This window comes from Aotus nancymaae, unplaced genomic scaffold (assembly GCF_030222135.1).
Source record: "Aotus nancymaae isolate 86718 unplaced genomic scaffold, 86718_ANA_hifiasm-v0.15.2.pri h1tg000025l, whole genome shotgun sequence".
Taxonomy (NCBI): domain Eukaryota; kingdom Metazoa; phylum Chordata; class Mammalia; order Primates; family Aotidae; genus Aotus; species Aotus nancymaae.
The window spans coordinates 3224041-3244045 of NW_026988438.1; the positions used below are offsets into that span (position 1 = coordinate 3224041).

General features: G+C 34.9%; 2 protein-coding genes across 2 annotated transcripts in view; one reads left to right on the forward strand and one right to left on the reverse strand.

Moving 5' to 3' along the window:
- The window catches only part of LRRC72 (leucine rich repeat containing 72), a 169994-nt gene that overhangs the window by 113019 nt on the left and 36970 nt on the right, over positions 1-20005 (reverse strand).
- Positions 6298-10849, forward strand: SOSTDC1 (sclerostin domain containing 1). The gene is made up of 2 exons (XM_012450706.3): positions 6298-6762; positions 9427-10849. The coding sequence occupies exons 1-2, from the start codon at positions 6558-6560 to the stop codon at positions 9840-9842; spliced, it is 621 nt and encodes a 206-aa protein (XP_012306129.1). The 5' UTR covers positions 6298-6557; the 3' UTR covers positions 9843-10849.

Sequence of the window (20005 nt, forward strand, 5' to 3'; positions counted from 1 at the left end):
AAAGTAAGCTAGAGAAAAGAAAATGTTATTAAGAAAATAGTAAGGAAGAGAAAATACATTTATTCTTCATTAAGTAGAAGTGGATCATCATAAGACATGTCTTCCTCCCCACTGTCTTCACGCTGAGTAGGCTGAGAGAGAAATAAGAGGAGGGTTGGTCTTGCTGTCTCAGGGGTGGCAGAGGTGGCAGAAAATCCAGCTATAAGTGGATCCTCACAGTTCAAAGTTGTGTTGTTCAAGGGTCAATTGTATATCCAAGTTCATACAGATTATAAATGGCAGAACTAAGATCCAAATTCAGATTTTCAAATTCAATTTCCAAGTCATATGATAAATGATACTATTTAGAAAATCAAAATTAGTTTCCAGCTTTTGCAAATCAAGCCCCTAGTAGTAATTCTAATACCATTATTTGATTGTAAAGAATACCACCATATTGATGACTCAGCTGAGGCTAGAAAATAAGTCTTTGAAGAAATTTCTAATTTTTATATTACTTTTCTGGATACATAGCTGAGAATGGAAAATAAGTCTTAACACTCTTCCAGAGAGTGAAAATTGCACAGTCACCAAGTCTAATGATTCCACATCTGATGCTCTCAAGGCCCTAGCATTATTCACAAAAATACTTAATTACAAGTAACATTGTACTGATTATCTATGTAACATAACAAATTATCCCAAACTTAGTTAAAACAACAAACACCTGTGGGTGCCTCTGGTTTGATGTCCCTCCTAAAGTTTTCATTCAGGTTGTAGCCAGGGATGCAGCCTCATCTGAAAGACTACCTGTGAGAGGATTTGCTTCTAAGCTCACTCACGTGGTTGTTGATGGAATCCTCACCCGTTTGGTTGAGGGGCTAATTTAGTTCCTTGTTGGTTACAGGCATCAGTTCCTTGTTACATGGACCTTTCTATGGGGAAATACATTATGGTAGCTGGCTTCCACCAAAGCAAGCAAGTGAGAGAGTGAGAGCAGCCAGAAAGACAGAAGTCACAGCTTTTTGAAAACCCGATCATAGAAGTCACATCTCATCATGTTAGTATGTTATACTGTTTACTACATTCTTCCCACACTCAAGGAAAGGGGATTGCTACAAGGATGTGAATATCATGAGAAGGGGATTATTGGGAGCCATCTTACTAACTGCCTACCACAAATATTAACCAACCTTTTTATGTGAAAGAATGTATTTGCCATATATCTTAAATACTTAATTTAACCACTAATTCTACAATACCCATAAGATAGAAATGGTTCTTTTTTCATAAGTCTTGCCAAGTCATTAGGCAACTAGCTGTTCTGGCACATGTATGCTGGATTGAGACTTGAGCAGACAGAGGGAAGAGAGGACAAGGAAAGTTTTCCCAATGCTAGTACCATCGTAACTGAGATTGGAAGGAAAAGTAGGTGATTAGCCAAGGAAGAGGGTGAGGAAAGAGTGTTCTATGTTAAGGGAATAACATGTACATATTAACACCTGGAGATGAGAAAGAATCAATTTCAATATTAAACATCTATATCCATTCTTCTTGGGTTATTGTAGTTTGTGGTTATTCTTCACTCGATCTTAGCCAAAAGGCTGAGAAGCAATAGTTTGTGGTTATTTTTAATGGAACGGTTTTAAACTGATCAGAATAACTGTTAAATATTAAATTTGTGATTATTCTATTTTATCATAGTAGTTTTCCTTCTTTTATTTATTTATTTTGAGACAGGGTCTCACACTTGCCCAGGCTAGAGTGTTGCAGTACTATCACAGCTCACTACAGCCTCAAGCTCTCAGGCTCAAGCTTTCCTCCTTAGCATCCCAAGTAGCTGGGACTACAGGTGTGAATCACCATGCTCAGCTAGTTTTTATTTTATTTCTGCAGAGATGCAGTCTCACTATGTTGTCCAGGCTGGTCTTGAATTCCTGTGCTCAAGCAATCCTCCTGACTTGGCCTTCCAGAGTGCTGGGATTACAGGCAGAAGCCACTGCACCCAGCCTCAAAGTAGTTTTCTAGAGGTCTGTCAGGTAAATTGGGCCCAAGAACTCTAAGTTTGTCTTGTCCACAGGCACAACTACCTTGCCTTCTCTTCTAATTTTGCTTCTGCCTGAGGTGATATCCTAAGGCTGAGCCTACAGAATATTACGTGCAGCAGATTTAACAACTATGCATGAATTTGGTCAATCTCATTAGCCCAACCTGATAATTAAATTCCAATTAAAATATCTCCTGCTTCTGACACACAAAAAAAGTAAAAAGTAGGAGAGAGAGATCCAAGATGGCTGATGATTAGCAGCTCGGGCACGTACCTCCCAGTGAAAGCGCAAAGAACGAGAGGACGCCACACTTTCAGACGAATATTAGTTGCTCACGGACCAGGAGATTCCCAGTGGAAGAGCTCCACGGGTCGCCAGGGCGACTCCCGTGGCCGGCGTGGCGGTTTTGCTGGTGCCTTAGCACGCCAGTTCTTGGTGCAGAGTCTGGAGATTCCCGGGCAGAAAAGCACCATCAATCTTAACACCGCTGTTTTGGCCGGCTCAGTGGATTGCTCAGATTTTGGCGCAGGGAATCAACAAGTTGGACGTCAGAGACCCAATTAGAAAGTCAGTAATTATAAAGACGACAGACAGACAAATATATAATGAAGGGAAGAAACCAGCGTAAAAAGGTAGAGAATACTCAAAATCAGAATGCCTCTCCCTCTACAGGGGATTGCAATTCCTCATCAGTAAGGGAACAAGGCCTAATAGATTACACGTGTGTTCCAATAACAGAAGCAGGTTTTAAAACGTGGGTGATAAGAAACTTCTGTGAATTAAAAGAACTTGTTCTAACCCAATGCAAAGAAACTAAGAACCTTGAAAAAAGGTTTGACGAAATGTTAACGAGAATGGACAATTTAGAGAAGAATATAAGTGAATTGATGGAGCTGAAAAACACAACACGAGAACTTCGCGAAGCATGCACAAGTTTAAACAGTCGAATTGATCAAGCAGAAGGAAAGATATCAGAAGTCGAGGACCAGCTCAGTGAAATGAAACGAGAAGACAAGAATGCAGAAAAAAGGATGAAAAGGAATGAGCAAAGTCTCCAGGAAATATGGGACTATGTGAAAAGACCTAATTTACGTTTGATAGGTGTACCTGAATGTGATGAAGAGAATGAATCCAAGTTGGAAAATACTCTTCAGGATATCATTCAGGAAAATTTTCCCAACCTGGCAAGGCAGGGTAATATTCAACTCCAGGTAATACAGAGAACACCACAAAGATATTCTTCAAGAAGACCAACCCCAAGGCACATAATCGCCAGATTTATCAGGGTTGAAATGAAGGAGAAAATACTAAGGGCAGCCAGAGAGAAAGGTCAGGTTACCCATAAAGGGAAACCTATCAGACTTACAGCAGATCTCTCAGCAGAAACCCTACAAGCCAGAAAAGAGTGGGGACCAATATTTAACATCCTTAAAGAAAAGAACTTTCAACCCAGAATTTCCTATCCAGCCAAACTAAGCTTTATGAGCGAAGGAAAAATTAAATCTTTTGCGAACAAACAAGTACTTAGAGAGTTCACCACCACCAGGCCTGCTTTACAAGAGCTTCTGAAAGAAGCACTATACATATAAAGGAACAACCAATATCAGCCTTTCCAAAAATATATCAAAAAGCAAAGAACTTTAACACAATAAAAAATTTACATCAACTAATGGGCAAAACAGCCAGCTAGCATCAAACGCCGGTATTAAACTTATATATATTTTAATTGGATAAAAAGCCAAAACCCATCGGTATGCTGCATCCGGGCCCATCTTACATGCAACAATACACAAAGACTCAGAGAGAAGGAGGAAGATTTACCAATCAAACAGAGAGTAAAAATAAACCAATAAACAAAAAGCAGGAGATGCAATTCTCGCCTCTGGTAAAGTAGACTTTAAAGCAACAAAGATCAAAAGAGGCGAGGAATGACATTACATAATGGCAAAAGGATCAATGCAACAAGAAGAGCTAACGATTCTATAGATCAACGAGATAGAAAATTAACAAGGATATTCAGAACTTGAACTCAGACCTGGAACAAGTAAACTTAATAAACATTTATAGAACTCTCCACTTCAAATACACAAAACATACATTACCACCTCACACCTATTCCAAAGGTGACTATATAATTGGAAGTAAATCACTCCTCAGTGATCGCATAGCATTTCATAGGTTTAAATTAAATATTGGTTGGCTGTTTGTTTGTTATCTTCTTCCCTTATTCCTTCCTGACTACATCATTAAGTATAATTATCAGTATAAAAGAGGTTTTCAATACCCATTACTAAATTGCATTCTAGCCTGGGCAAGAAATCAATACTCCCATTCTCTCTCCCTCTTTCTTTTCCTTCTTCCTCCTCCCCATTCGGTCTCTCTCTTTCTCTTCCTTTTTCCTCCTTCCTATTTTCCTCTCTTTCTCTTTAAAAAAAAAAAAAAAAAAAAAAAGTAAAAAGTAGTGAGGAACAGATTAGATTATTTTGACCTTTTAATTTCCTTTAGGCATTGGGTCTGTGGGTCAATGATTAATATTAACATACTTTGTGTAATTAACATTGAATCCTCTGATAAGTAGGACAAGAAATTCTTCATAGTTAGTATTTTAGAAGGTTGCCTATAATTTCCATTTACACAAAATAAACTGACATGTTTTTTAGGAAGGATGTTAGAATAAATGACTACATCCAACCTTAGGATAAAGATATATTGTTAGTAGGAAGTATATGTCCATTAGATTGATCGTCTGACTCTGGTTTTTAAACTTTTTGTTATGTAGAATTTGAAACATACACAAGAATAAACAGAATTTTATTTTACCATCCTTCTCTAACAACCATCAAGTTGTAACTAATCTTTTGCCACTCATACCTCTAACCTCCTCATATTTTTGAAGCTTATTCTAGCTTATTCCATATAATATAAAAGATTATATAAAATCCTTTCACCTAAGGATATTCCAGTATATACCTCTAATAGAGAAGCAGTCATTGTTTTAAAACAAAAATACAGTACCATTTCTGTCCTAAAAAAGAACAATAATAATTTCTTTCTATTATAATAGCTTTCCTTTATCCTTATTTTTACTTTCTTTTTATAGTGAGATAGATGAATAGATAATTGGTGGTGGAATCAGGGGTGATTTTACCCCTACGGGTCATTTGGCAATGTTTGGAGATATTTTTGTTACCAACTAGGGGGTGCTACTGGCGTCTAGTGGGTAGAAGCCAGGGATGCTGAAAAACACACAGGACAGTCCCCCAATAATAAAGAACTGTCTCTTCCAAAATGTCAATAGTGCTGCTATGGAGAAATTCAGGTAGACAAACAGATAGATGAATAGCAGTTACAATGGATAAATGCTTATACAGAAAAGAGATACAAAATTAGGTGAGTTAGGTAGTCACACAAAGGACAAAAAAGGATTTATAATTGAAAAGGTGCTTCAGAATAGTTATTCCAATTGAGATGTCCCATAATGGAATTTCATGAATTTTTAAAGGGATGATCAGTGGCCAATAATTAATTAATGGTACAATGTGTTTGCGTATGGGTAAAGTAATTCAGAAAAATAGGTTTCTTACCTGGGCAGAAGAGTCTAATGAACAAAATATTTAGCAAATTTATAAGTAGAATATATGTTCTGCAGCAAAGAAAAAAATATAGAAAAAATTATTTTGAATTTGCTAAACAATAATCTGTCAGAAATGGCTTTGTTTTGTGTAAAACAATGCTATGGATATTAATGCTTGTGACATTTTAAAGATGAAAATGAATATTAGTTACTTTAATGCAGACAGAACTCTGCTTATTATTCTCCACAAAGAACCCCTGGCAATAATTTACCTAGCAGCACAGTAGTTCATGCAGATCAAAGCTGCATTATTCAAGCATGTCCAGGGGGCAGGTTTTAGCTCTGTGCCTTTTACTTTAAGGAAAAAAATATATTGGTTTGCTTCCTGAGAGAAAGCAATGTTTAGCTAACTAGGTGCTTTATGCAAGTCCTACAATATTTAAACTCACATGAATTCCTCCTGTTATCTGGGAGAAACCCCCTTCCTGCCCCAAATACTCTAAAATCTGAGGAAAGTATAGAACAACTGTGAGAAAGCCAATCGCTTCAAATGAACAGCAATGTATTTTCATTTAAATTAAACCCGAATGTTAACCAGATTCAGGAAAGGAAATGGCAGAGGAGAGTCTGCCATTGATATAGAATGTGCCTGCCTGCATCGGCTCACAGACAAGTGATGAAGTCCAACTCTGAAATTTCAGGCAATTTGTATACCAAGCTCCTCCTTTTCTGCAGTCTTCTTTTCCATTGGTAAAATTCTTTTGCAGGGTCATGTAGGGATCCCACCCCTTCTCTGTGTTTTCACTCTGAAGCTCTACACAACTTTACACCTGAATGAACGCCAAACCTCGGTGGATATATAAAGGGAAGCTTGAGGAGGAATTTCACAGTTACAGTGCAGAAGCAGAGGCAAAGGAATTAACCAGCTCTTTAGCCAAGCAAATCCTCTACTCACCATGCTTCCTCCTGCCATTCATTTCTACCTTCTTCCCCTTGCATGCATCCTAATGAAAAGCTGTTTGGCTTTTAAAAATGATGCTACAGAAATCCTTTATTCACATGTGGTTAAACCTGTTCCAGCATACCCCAGCAGCAACAGCACGTTGAATCAAGCCAGGAATGGAGGCAGGCATTTCAGTAACGCTGGACTGGATCGGAACAGTAAGTGTGTTTTACTTTTACAGATTTTTTTTTCTTTTCTGGTAGCATTAGCTCACATCCCTGTAGCATTGTTTTATATCCCTGTAACATTGTTTTATATATATATATATAACTATCAATATAGTTATATATATATAACAATATTGGTAATATATAGTTATATATATATATAACTAGTTACCAATATCGTTTATATATATATATATATATACACACACATATGTTAGTTACCAGTATATAACTATACATTTTGTGAAACAATCTGGGAGTAATCTGCTGCATGTGTAGGCTGGCATTCTTCCCTAGGTAGTGATTTTAAAGTTAACCTAACTAAAATAGTGGTTTAATAATGTAAGCACAGACTTAAGTTTTATCAAACATTCACAAAGAAAACATTTCCAGGAATTAGACTGTTGTTTTGTCAAAATCATGCAAAATGAGAGTTTTTAAAAGTACTGTTCTAGATAGCTCAAGTTCAGGTTGTTTTGTAAACGTATTTCGGGGCATGTGCAATTTTGGTAAAGTGTATAAAGGTAACTAACCACAAATATGTATAGGGAATTACAAGGGGAAAAAGGAAGCTTCCAGGAGAAAAAAAGTTGTTTACACTGGATTTTTAAAATATGTCTAGAGAGATAGTTGAAAGTTTTAATGATGCTCAATGTAAAAGAGGGATAAACTACAAATGCTGGAGAATCATGTTTTTCTAAAATAATTCCTTGTTGTCAAGTTCAAAATTTAGATAATTGTATATTTCTGTGACAGACTGGGGACATTTTTGTAACTTAAGAGATTTAAAACAACAGTACAGTAGTGTTTTCTTATACAGGGAACATATATTTTTTTTTCCTTTTCTGCTTGCTTAGTTGACATGCTAATTGACCACTTGTTAGGGGGATTCAAATTTCTCCTAACTTTTGTTTCCATCTTTTCCCTTAGAAGAGGTCACATGCTAATAATCAGGTTTTAAGAGAGAGAGAAACAGTGCACAGGAAATCTTACACAAATCTTTTGCCTCTCGTTCTTTACTACATTCAACTACAAAAAGTAGTTTTGACCTTTGAAAAGTCAAAGCAAATATGACTGCTAGTGTCTAAGAAAGCTAAGATGTTTTAACTTTCATGAAGATGGTTGCTTTTAAGTACACAGGACATATCTGATTATTATTAGATTACTGAGCAATGTGGTGGGTATTCATTGTCAATGAACTGTCACTGCAAAAATGCCAAATCTGTATATACACAGGAACAGAAAGCTTGACAAGTCAAAATTATTTCTGGCTATTTCCAGGTGCATTCCTGAGGCAGCTGCAGGAAGGTGAGCTGGAGGCAGACTCAGGCACGCTGAGCACACTGTCCAGCCAAACAATTTACACTTTACATTTAGTCCCACAGTTCTTGATTTCTATGCATGTATGTGTATATACATGAATTTTTCCACAACCATCACATTCCCCTTAGGCTGTATCTCTTACCTTAGAAGTACTGGGATACAGAGATGAAGTAAAACTCCTGATTCAGTTTCTATTTTGATGTAGCTTTTATTACTCTTTGTAGAACCACTTCAGTGTCTCTTATAATTTTTAGTTTTAAAATGTCAGCAGCCTGTACTTTTAAACATCCTTTTTTTTTTCCTGGTTGGCAAGCTTGATTTCTTTTCAAGCTTGTTATAGGCAATTCTCCTCAAGTTTGGATAACAAAGCAATGATAAAGAAAACTTAAAATATTTCAAGATTAATTTTTGCTTTAATTATATAAGGCATGTAACAAGAAACAGCCAATTAGACAACATACCTATCAAATCCAAATAACTAAAACAAAAAGTTTGCCATGACCAATATTCGGGAAATGAACACCCTGGTTCCTTTTGCAGTTGTAAATCAGACATGTTAGGCATTTTTCTGCCATAAAATTCATGGAAATGTAGCCAAGTTGTTATGGCAACCATACGTTCCTTATTTAGGGGCTTTTATATTCTTTGAATCTTGAGTTGTAGTGGCATTTTGCATTTCAAACATTTTACTGTTTGTATTTTTTAAAAGACAGTTTGGGAATTTATGTTTAAAACATAGTTATTAAGTTTGATATGCAAAATGTCAGACGTTATACACATATGTATGTATGAGTCTCTGCAGCTAAAATCAATAATTGAAATAAAACATTACCGAATGCATATGCATTTACACAATATTTAAATACCTTCCACATTTTCTCAACAGATTTTTTTAAAGCTTATTTAAAAGCACTTACAGACATTAACCTATATGACCCTTGAGAAAGAGAATATTAAAGTATACTGTTTTAACTTACTGAAGAATCAATATTTACACATAAATGGAAGAGCTGCTAACCCCTTATTGGAGAGAGTAAGAAAACTGGATTTTCAAACACTCTAATAAGCAATTAGCTAATGTTATACATGAAAAAAATCAGGCTTAGATTTTTTTTTCCCCCAAAAGAGTTATAGCCATGTAAACTAATGATTTTCATGAAAGTTTCTGTGTACTATCCAGGCAGATTTTTTCATTGTGAAAATAAAGTAGGTGCTCACTTTCTATTTGGCAATTTATTGTCATTTGGCTATTTTTGTCATTGCAGATCACTTTTTAAGAAAGTTTTCATTTGCATTTTGTCTCTGATGCACATTCTTTTTTGTTTCTCGCAGCTCAGGTTCAAGTGGGTTGCCGAGAACTGCGTTCCACCAAATACATCTCTGATGGCCAGTGCACCAGCATCAGCCCTCTGAAGGAGCTGGTGTGTGCTGGCGAGTGCTTGCCCCTGCCAGTGCTCCCTAACTGGATTGGAGGAGGCTATGGAACAAAGTACTGGAGCAGGAGGAGCTCCCAGGAGTGGCGGTGTGTCAATGACAAAACCCGTACCCAGAGAATCCAGCTGCAATGCCAAGATGGCAGCACGCGCACCTACAAAATCACAGTAGTCACTGCCTGCAAGTGTAAGAGGTACACCCGCCAGCACAACGAGTCCAGTCACAACTTTGAGAGCATGTCACCTGCCAAGCCAGTCCAGCATCACAGAGAGCGGAAGAGAGCCAGCAAATCCAGCAAGCACAGCATGAGTTAGAACTCAGACTCCCATAACTAGACTTACTAGTAACCATCTGCTTTACAGATTTGATTGCTTGGAAGACTCAAGCCTGCCATTGCTATTTTGTAACTTGAAAGCATATGCTTTCTGCTTTGATCAAACCCAGCAAGCTGTCCTAAGTATCAGGACCTTCTTTGGGAATAGTTTTCCCTTTTCAAGTTTTTCAAGATGCATGTATATCCATGAATGCAATTTGCATTTAAATTCCATGTATCCTGTAGTTTTAATTCCCCATCGTTCTTAAAAGACTGTTGATATTATATACATCAGCGAATCATTATATTTTAAAACAGAAAAGGGCTTCTCAGTTACCCTCCATCTCTTGGTCCATCCCTTCTTGCAAACAAATCCCCTTCAAAACAGAAAAGTTAAAAAAAATTGTTGCCATGAATCTCCACAGTAACATTTCAGAAAGGTGCTTTTTTGGTACGCTTCATGGAAACAGTTTAGCAGCCATGAGTGATCTTCCTTTGAAAGAGAATGAAAGACCTTGTGACATTTCACTTCAAAAATAAGCCCCGTAGCTTTTTACAGTCGCATAGTATGAAATTATACCCTGCATGCAGACCCTTGCTTGGAATGGAATGCCAGAAATGCATGGCAGCAGCTAATAAGTAAAGCTGATTAACTATTTATTTGTCAATGTTATTATTTAATGAGCTTTCACGTGATCTTTTCAAAATGTTAATTTTTTAATGTTTTGAAGCTTTTTCATGGACCTAAATATTTTCTATAAGACTTGTGGTTGATTTAGAAATATGAAAATACATGTTGTAGATATGTAAAATGAATATGTTAGTCTCCTTATTGCATATATGTTTCATGGTGAACTTTATCAATAGTATGGATCTTTTTAAATCAATAAGATGCTTTGTAAAGTTGAAATATGTAATACTTTCTTGTTTAATCTGTGCAATCAGAAGGTGTCTTAACCTTTAATTCAATTGGTTTCTTTTAACAAAAATAAACACTGCTAGAAGTTATTGTTGTTGCCTCTAACATGTATAAACACGTGAAAAAAATGTAGAATAAATGTATAAGAATAATTGCTTTTTTTTTAATTAGTCACAGTCAAGCTTTGACAGAAGTATCTATTCTAAGAGAGGAGAGAGAGGGAGACAGGGAGACCAAATCTTCAGTAAATGGGAGGTTGCAAAAGTTGGGTGGCAGTCCAGCAATGATCAGTCATGAGAATATCAGATTTACATATACCAATGGATGCCAAGCCTGCTGCTCATTGTAATCACCAGCGGGAGATATTATATGACCCAATGCCCAGGTTTTCATCCACATTACATCAGAATTTCTTGGGCTCAAATGTTAGCATTTTGTTAAGTTTTCTAGGTGATCTCAATGTGCAGCTAAATTTGAGAAAGGAAGGAATTGTGAAGAATCATTATCTTATGTTAGAGAACTCTGAATACTATTGTATAGCCCACAGACCAAAAGAAAGAAAAAAGAAAGAAATCAAAGGAAACAAAAACTAACATTTTAGTGTTTTCAATTTTGGCTTGTTGTTATGTTAAGCAACATAGTATCTTGAAGCAGATTATACAGTTGAAGGACTGTTGTGTCAATTCAATCAAATGATTGATTTCATCACTCCAAATGAAGAAAACCAGAGAGGCTCAGTTATGTATTGATAGTGTTTTCTGGGTTTTCCCTTTTGGGATGCTGAGCATGAATGACTCCTTAATACTTTTTTTTGTAATTACAAGTCTGAAAATCACATATAAATTACGTATAGCATACTAAGCTACACAAGAACATTAATATTGTCGCTTCCCTGTGAGAAGTAGAAGCATCTAACAAAAACTCTAGATTTTATAATAATGCTAACTGTTATACCATAAAATAAATAAACAAATCATAGCCTACTACTGATTTCTCTTTCAGTCTTAATAAGCACCTTAAATTATTTCATATTATATTGTCATATTACTACATGAAAAATCCATAATAATTATAGGTTGAATATACCAAAAATATATTGCTTCATATGCCTATTTTACCTGTCCATCCTCAATGTGGGATATTTAAGATAATACAAAAAACTTCAGATACAGACACTTTGGCCATTTATTCCTTCTCAGCAAGGCAGCATCTTCTATAGAAGGCCTTAGAGACAATTTGAAGAATTAGTGTGCCCTATAATCTGAGGCATAAAAAGGATTTGATCTGACAACAACTTCTCACAATCAAGAAGACTAAAACAAAGGTCTTAGTGATAATAAAATGCTAAAATCTTCAGTGATTTGATTCCTAATAGTGTATTAGCAAATGGACCATAAATATACTAAGAAAAAAGAAATGTAATAGAAGAAGCTTATAAAAAAGACTTCCATAGTCTCTGCTAAGTCAAGAATTGGATCTATTTCTAATGATCACATTCAATTTACTGATCCCTTTCAGACCATGTTACATTGATGATGCATTCATTGTATTGTCTTTAACGTCAAATGACGGGGAAAGATCAGCAGTCAATAAGAAAGGCCTAGAATAAAATCAGTGTCTCAGTGAAGTAAAAATTAAAAACCAAAAGAAAGAATAGTTTTCTAGTTATTATTTTAAAATACTAAAAGTCATATGTGTCTCAACTGTTAATTATATTTTGTGGTTTATTTTCAGTTAACTCATGTGTTCCAATCTGATAAACTATGCATAATTTTATTATCACCTTAGTAACTGTCATCTCAAAATGGTAGATTATGGTAATTTTAGCATATTCTTACCTCTAGTTTACATTCATAATATCTATCCATGAAATGATAGACATTATGAATGTAAACTAGAGATATTCTTAAATTTAATAAGCATATTAAATTTAATTAAATTATTAATTTATTAAATTTATTTTGACCATTATAGATCTAGGACTTTTTAAAGTGGTTTCACAGATACATAAACAAATGAATAGACATAAATACATTGCTATCTATAGATAAATATATATTGACATATATATTAACAACAAGAATGAAAGAAAAATTCATAACATATATACAAATGACTAATATATAGTATGCTAGACCTATGCCAAACATGGACATAAAACCTATAAAAATATCTATTTGCAGGCTGGGCACGGTGGCCCATGCCTGTAATCCCAGAAGTTTGGGAGGCCGAGGCGGGTGGATCACTTGAGGTTAGGAGTTCAAGACCAGCCTGGCCAACATGGTGAGACCTTGTCTCTATTAAAAATACAAAAATTAGCTGGGCATGGTGGCTCATGACTCTAATCCCAGCTACTTGGGAGGCTGAGGCACGAGAATCGCTTGAACAAGGGAGGTGGAAGTTGCAGTGAGCCGAGATTGCTCCACTGCGCTCCAGCCTGGGCAACAGAGTGAGACTCATCTAAAAAAAAAAAATATATATATATATACACACACACACACACACACATATATATATACACACACACATATATATACACACACATATATATACACACACATATATATACACACATATATATACACACATATATACACACACATATATACATACACACACATATATATACACACACATATATATATACACATATATATATACACACATATATATATACACACATATATATATACACACACATATATATACACACACATATATACACATATATATACACACACACATATATATACACACATATATATACACATATATATATACACACACATATATATACACACATATATATATGCAAAAAATATTTTAACTACAGATCATTTACAGTTATTAATTTATGTTAGTTACAACCAACCAATAATTGGCAACACATTGTTGGCCATGTTTATTTCACTATATATTTTTTGAAAAGGAATCAAAATTAGAATGTGTGTGTTAAATAAAAGAGACAGAGCCTTAATTGATTTCTGCCCTATTATCAAATAAGTAAGGTTTTACCAGGGGATCTTGCAGTATCATCCACCCCATAAATCACTACAGAATATCTACTACATATTACCCAATAGATGCTCAATGGAATGGTAGAACGAACAAGCTGTGAGTAGAAAGAATAACATTTAGCAGCAGCCAAATCAGAAAACTTCCAAATTTCTGAATAAAATTAAAGCTTTTGAAAGCTTAAATTTAGTGTGCTGCAATTTTCTCTGTTTGCCACCATCATGAAATTTTAGATATCAAAATATAGTTCATTATATTTGGAATTAAAACATGATTTAGATTATATTTGCCTCTAAAAATACTTTTTAATCCTAAAATGGCGATTCACTCCATGCCCTAAATTCATTATTTATATGCTTTAGATGATCATATCATACTAATAAAAAATGAAATCCATGGCAAGGTTTTGATGGAATCCTTGTAGAAACTGAGAAGGCGTTCGGTGGAGACATAACTTAGGATGCTCATTGTGAAAAAGCAGCATTCTCTTGTTAGAATGTTTCCTTCCCTCAAAGGCAGATAGATATGACTCTCATCTTGGTTTCATTGGAACCTATTAAAATATAGCTCTATGTTGAATGAAATGAGTCTAGATTTGTGAACTAGATAGACATCTGGTCACCAGAAATCTCTGCTGCAGCCACAAAGAGATCCACTGAAATAGATATCCCAAAAGACATTGTGTTTGTCAGTGACATTTTCAGTTCCATATCATTCTTAATGTGATAGCGAATTTCACATTTGGTACATTTTCCTGCATATTTTGCAAATTTTCTTGGAGAGCTATAGGGTAACAACTACTGCAGAAATCTTGAAATTTCAAAGGGAAGATATTTTGGTTTCCAGGTTCAAAAATTGATTAACATGCATTATACCAAACTAAATGCATAATTATTTCCAGAGCAAATTAGACTGAGTTAATCATCTGCACTTGGCTCACTTGCTGAAGGATTTATTTTTTGTTTACTAGCAAAACAGTTTGGGAGATTTCTTATAAAAAAAACTTAAAATATTTTCCTCTAATTTAGGTAACTGCAAACCAAGGATCAACTTGTATTATTTATTTCATTTTTAGGAGTGGGATTAGGTGCTTACATCTGAGACAGATGTCTAAATTGAATGACATTAAATTAAATTAAATTGTGTGGCACAGACATAGTTAACCAAAGTTTATTGTTATTAAAACTGATCAAGAGTTTGATATGCATGTTACTTGACTTCAGACTATACTGCAAGGCTACAGTAACCAAAACAGGATGGTACTGGTACAAAAACAGGCACATAGACCAATGGAACAGAATAGAGAGCCCAGAAATAAGGTCACATATTTACAACCATCTGACCTTTGATAAAGCTGACCAAAACAAGCAACGGGGAAAAGATTTCCTATTCAGTAAATGGTGCTGGGATAACTGGCTAGCCATATGCAGAAGAGTGAAGCTGGGCCCCTTCCTTACACCATATACAAAAATCAACTTAAGATGGATTAAAGACTTAAATGTAAAGCCCAAAACTATAAACACCTTGGAAGAGAGCCTAGACAATATCATCCTGGACATAGCAACGGACAAAGATTTCATGACAAACACACTAAAAGCAATCACGACAAAAGCAAAAATTGACAAGTGAGATCTAATTAAACTTAAGAGCTTCTGAACAACAAAAGAAACTATCAACAGAGTAACTGGACAAACTACAGAATGGGAGAAAATATTTGCAAACTACCCATCTGACAAAGGCCTAACATCCAGCATCTATAAGGAACTTAAACAAATTTACAAGAGAAAAACAAAAAGCCCCATTAAAATAAATGAACAGACATTTCTCATAGGAAGATATACATGCAGCCAACAAGCATATGAATAAAATCTCAATATCACTATCATTAGAGAAATGCAAATGAAAACCACAACGAGATACCATCTCACACCAATCCAAATGGGTACTATTAAAAAGTTAAAAAATAACAGATGCTAGTGAGGTTGTGGAGAAAAGGGAACACTAATACACCGCTGGTGGGAGTGTAAATTAGTTCAACCATTGTGGAAAGCATTGTAACAATTCTGCCAAGAGTTAAAAGCTGAACTACCATTAGACCCAGCAATATACCCAGAAGAATATAAATCATTCTACCATAAAGACACACACATGCAAACATTCATTGCAGCACTATTCAAAATAGCAAAAACATAGAATCGATCTACATGCCCATAAATGACAGATTAGATAAAGAAAATGTGGTACATATACACCATGGAATACTATACAGCTATAAAAAAGAACAAAAGTCATGTCTTTTGCAGGAACATGGATGGAGCAGGAGGATATTACCCTTAGCAAACTAACGCAGGAACAGAAAACTAAATACCACATGTTCTCACTTATATGTGAGAGCTAAATGATAAGAACTTATGAACACGAAGAAAGAAACAACAGGCACTGGATCTGCTTGAGCGGGGAGGGTGGGAGAAGGGAGAGCAGCAGAAAAGATAACTGTTGGGTACTGGGCTTAATACCTGGGTGATGAAATAATTTGTACAACAAACCCCTATGACACATGTTTATTTAAGTAACAAATCTTCACATCTACTCCCAGACCTAAAATAAATGTCAAAAAAAAAACCAAAAACCCAAAACAAAAAACAAATCAATAAAAAAAGAATTTGATATGGCTTAAAGATAAGTAAGATAAGTTACTATAAAAATATAGGCATCACATTTTTCAGAAAAAATAAATTTCTTTTTAAAGATTTGTCATTAAATCCACATAAATTTATTTTTTTTTTTACCTTACAATACTGGCAAATTTGTCACAAAATGATCATTTGATTCCTTTTATTCATTGAGATGTTAATCCAAATTTGGTATTCAATGACAGCCGAAAACACTGAACCTAGCCATCCACTAACCAGCACTTTTAAACGATGCATTACAATATTTAATCAACGTTATATTTTATGATAAATAGTTGACGATTTTTACTGATGTGAACTTCCTGTATAATTGTTTGCTTTACCTCCTCCCACACTTTTCAAATATGGTTTATAAGTTATAAAAGAATTTCTTTGCTTTTTTTGCTTTACTTTCTTAACCTCAAAGGGCTTTAAAAAACTTTCTTGCCTCCAATTTCTTTATTGCAAACCTAAGACAAAAATATTGCAAAATGCATTTAATAATCTAGTGAAGGATTGCGATTTTGCCTGTTCATTGACACTATCTTTCCTAAGGTTGATTAATTTTGTCTACTTTTTATACTAATAACAGTTTACATTTAATCTGTGACTGAGTTTAATATTTAAAAAATAATAAAGTTTTCCATTGGAGTCATCTACAATTTTTTAATGTAGTAACTTTATACAAGTGACTTTCAAGACATGCAAACTTGGAAACAGAAGATCTGGGATCTGGATTAGACACTGTGGCTACTAATTTGTTGGGTGAATTTACACTTGTTTATTCAGCTTCAAAGCTTCACTTACTTCATCTGTACATTAAGAGAGTTGAACTAGATAATGTCTAAAGTATCTTCCTGCTCTGAAATATTCAACATTCTATTGTCTTAAACAATATGGTCATATTTACAGTCACAGTGACATACACAAAGGCAGATTTAATTCATGCTACTCTCTACTTTTGATTCTGTCTCCAGCTCACTGAAATGTGAACTTTTGCAATAACATTTTGGTCAAACTTGTTATGGAAGTTGACATAGTCTATTATAACCAATAAGGGAGGCAATATAGGATGAAAGTGGAGACCCAGCTTCAGGAGGGTTGTAGCTTGTTATCAGGCATTTCCCACTCTTTGTCCAAACTTTATCAAATACCAGGAAAATGTTACAAAACATATTAGGATTTTTCTGTCAAAAAACTCTATTACTACTCTGTTACCTCTTCCCTTCTAGAGAAAATAATAAAAAGGAGGCTGGAACATATAACGAAAATTGGGTTGTATTTTAAAATAATGATGTTATATTTTGTTGAAAGTTTTTCTTCTAAAAAATTATATTACATATTATAGGTGACATAGTGATATTTCTAGTCAATATATTTTACAATATTTGAAATTCATTCATTCATCTACTCCTTCATTTAGCAATTGTTGAAAACCTAGTCTGTCTTTGAGGTTCTAAAAACACATTGATGAACAAAACGCAATCCAATTAGGAAAAGAACAAATGTTCTTTTGAAAAATGTAAAGGCAAATACATATAATCCCATTATTAAGCAAAATTTAAATGTGTCATTGCTATGATCCATCACCTCAATTGCACTATCTGAACTTAAAACAAAAAGAGTAGGCCAGATGCAGTGGCTCACACCTGTGAGTCCAGCACTTTGGGAGGCCAGGGCGGGCAGATCACCTGAGGTCAGGAGTTTGAGACTAGCCTGACCAACATGGAGAAACCCCTTCTCTACTACAAAATCAGCTGAGCGTGGTGACACATGCCTGTAATCCCAGCTACTTGGGAGGCTGAGGCAGGAGAATCTCTTGAACAAGGGAGGCAGAGGTTGCCATGAGCCAATATAACACCATTGCACTCCAGCCTGGGCAACAAGAGCAGAACTCTGTCTCAAAACCAAAACCAAAAACAAAAACAAGAAGAGTATATTTCAGAAGGTATTACTAATATCCCCACAAACATTTGAGATAAACCACAGCAAATAATAATAAGCATAGTGAAAAAAACTTTCTTTTTAAAATTAATTTAATTTTGGATTTATGGGGTATATGTGCATGCTTGTTACATGTATGTGTATATTGCATACTGCTGGGAATTGGGCTTCTAGTGTACCCATTATCCAGATAGTGAACATTGTACTCGGTAAGTAGACATCTTTCTTTATGATTGTAAAGCTTATCAAATGGAGCTGATCCTTTATTTGTAAGCAGACATAATCTTAGCACTAACTTCTTGTAAAGGACCTATCTTCTTGTTTCAAATTGTTAGAAATTTTACAGATATCTTTCCCCTTGATTATTAACTATTCATGTACTCGTAAGTAGCTTTTTACATCCATCTTCTTTTAAGTATTCATATTAAAGATAAAAATTTCTGTTTTATGTTACTTTCCACATATTAGATGAAGCCATTTCATTGCTAATGATAGCATGAGTTTAAAGGCAATAGTTGTAGACAAATTCAACAAACAAAATATGTAGAAACTGGTCCATCTGGGCCACTAAATATTGCTTGTATCCAATATTTAGAAAGATATTTCAAAATAATTATACACTTTTCAAATAATGGTAATCAGTTTGCTCTGGAAGGGGCCTGTGATGACAGAATGACCTGCCTGGCTGCTTATGGCAAGGTCTCAGGAAAGCAATCTTCAAGAATATGGAAAATTTTATGGATTACATTAGATGATTGCAGTGCTATCATGTAAGCCATGATGTTATTTTATAAGTTAAGCTCATTCTCAGCTATTAACATATGTTTGAGGGTAATAATTTTTTTAAAGACTTGAATTGCATTTGTGTAAATGCATATTATATCCCCATTTCTTAATCCATATAATGGGGAAAAAATCCAAGAAAATGCCTCCAGCAGATGTTGGAGCTGGAACAAGGCTCTTTTTTGATCACTGTGTTCTTTTAGAGTTAAGACATTTATGATTCAGTAATATTATTAAACCAAAACAGGTGTGGTTACTGGACATAGCAGGTTAAGAATTTTTCTGTTGTGTTTTATTCTCTCTTTCATCATCAGTAGTAATGATAGGCATGTTCAATGGGAAGATGACCATGATACCAAGCAGCTGTATGTTAAGCTGTAGTGAAGAGCTGGAAAATGCTGATAACAGTGAAAAAAGGCTTGTAAGGATACACAATAAACATGATAAAATAGCCCTGGAATGAGCTCTGAAAAGCCACAGTCTATGAGGACTGCTGCCCAGAATAGGAGCCTTCAAACACTGTAATTTCAATGCTATCCGAAGACCTGCTGCTCTCTTTTCCTGGATAAAAAACAAAATAAAACACCCCTTTGCAGCTCTTCTATAAGTATTGATACTGAATTTCTACCATTAAAATATTATTTATATTATTTAAAATATTTTATTCCTCTCACATACAAATATCTCTAGAAGAGAAAACTCACCAAGACAAGGTTTACAAACTCATTACCTACTCAGACCAATAGGTTGGGTGTAACACAAGGGAAAATGGTGGAGACTGTAGAAAAGCTGAATAAACAGTTCCAAATCTACTCCCAGACATGGCCAAAT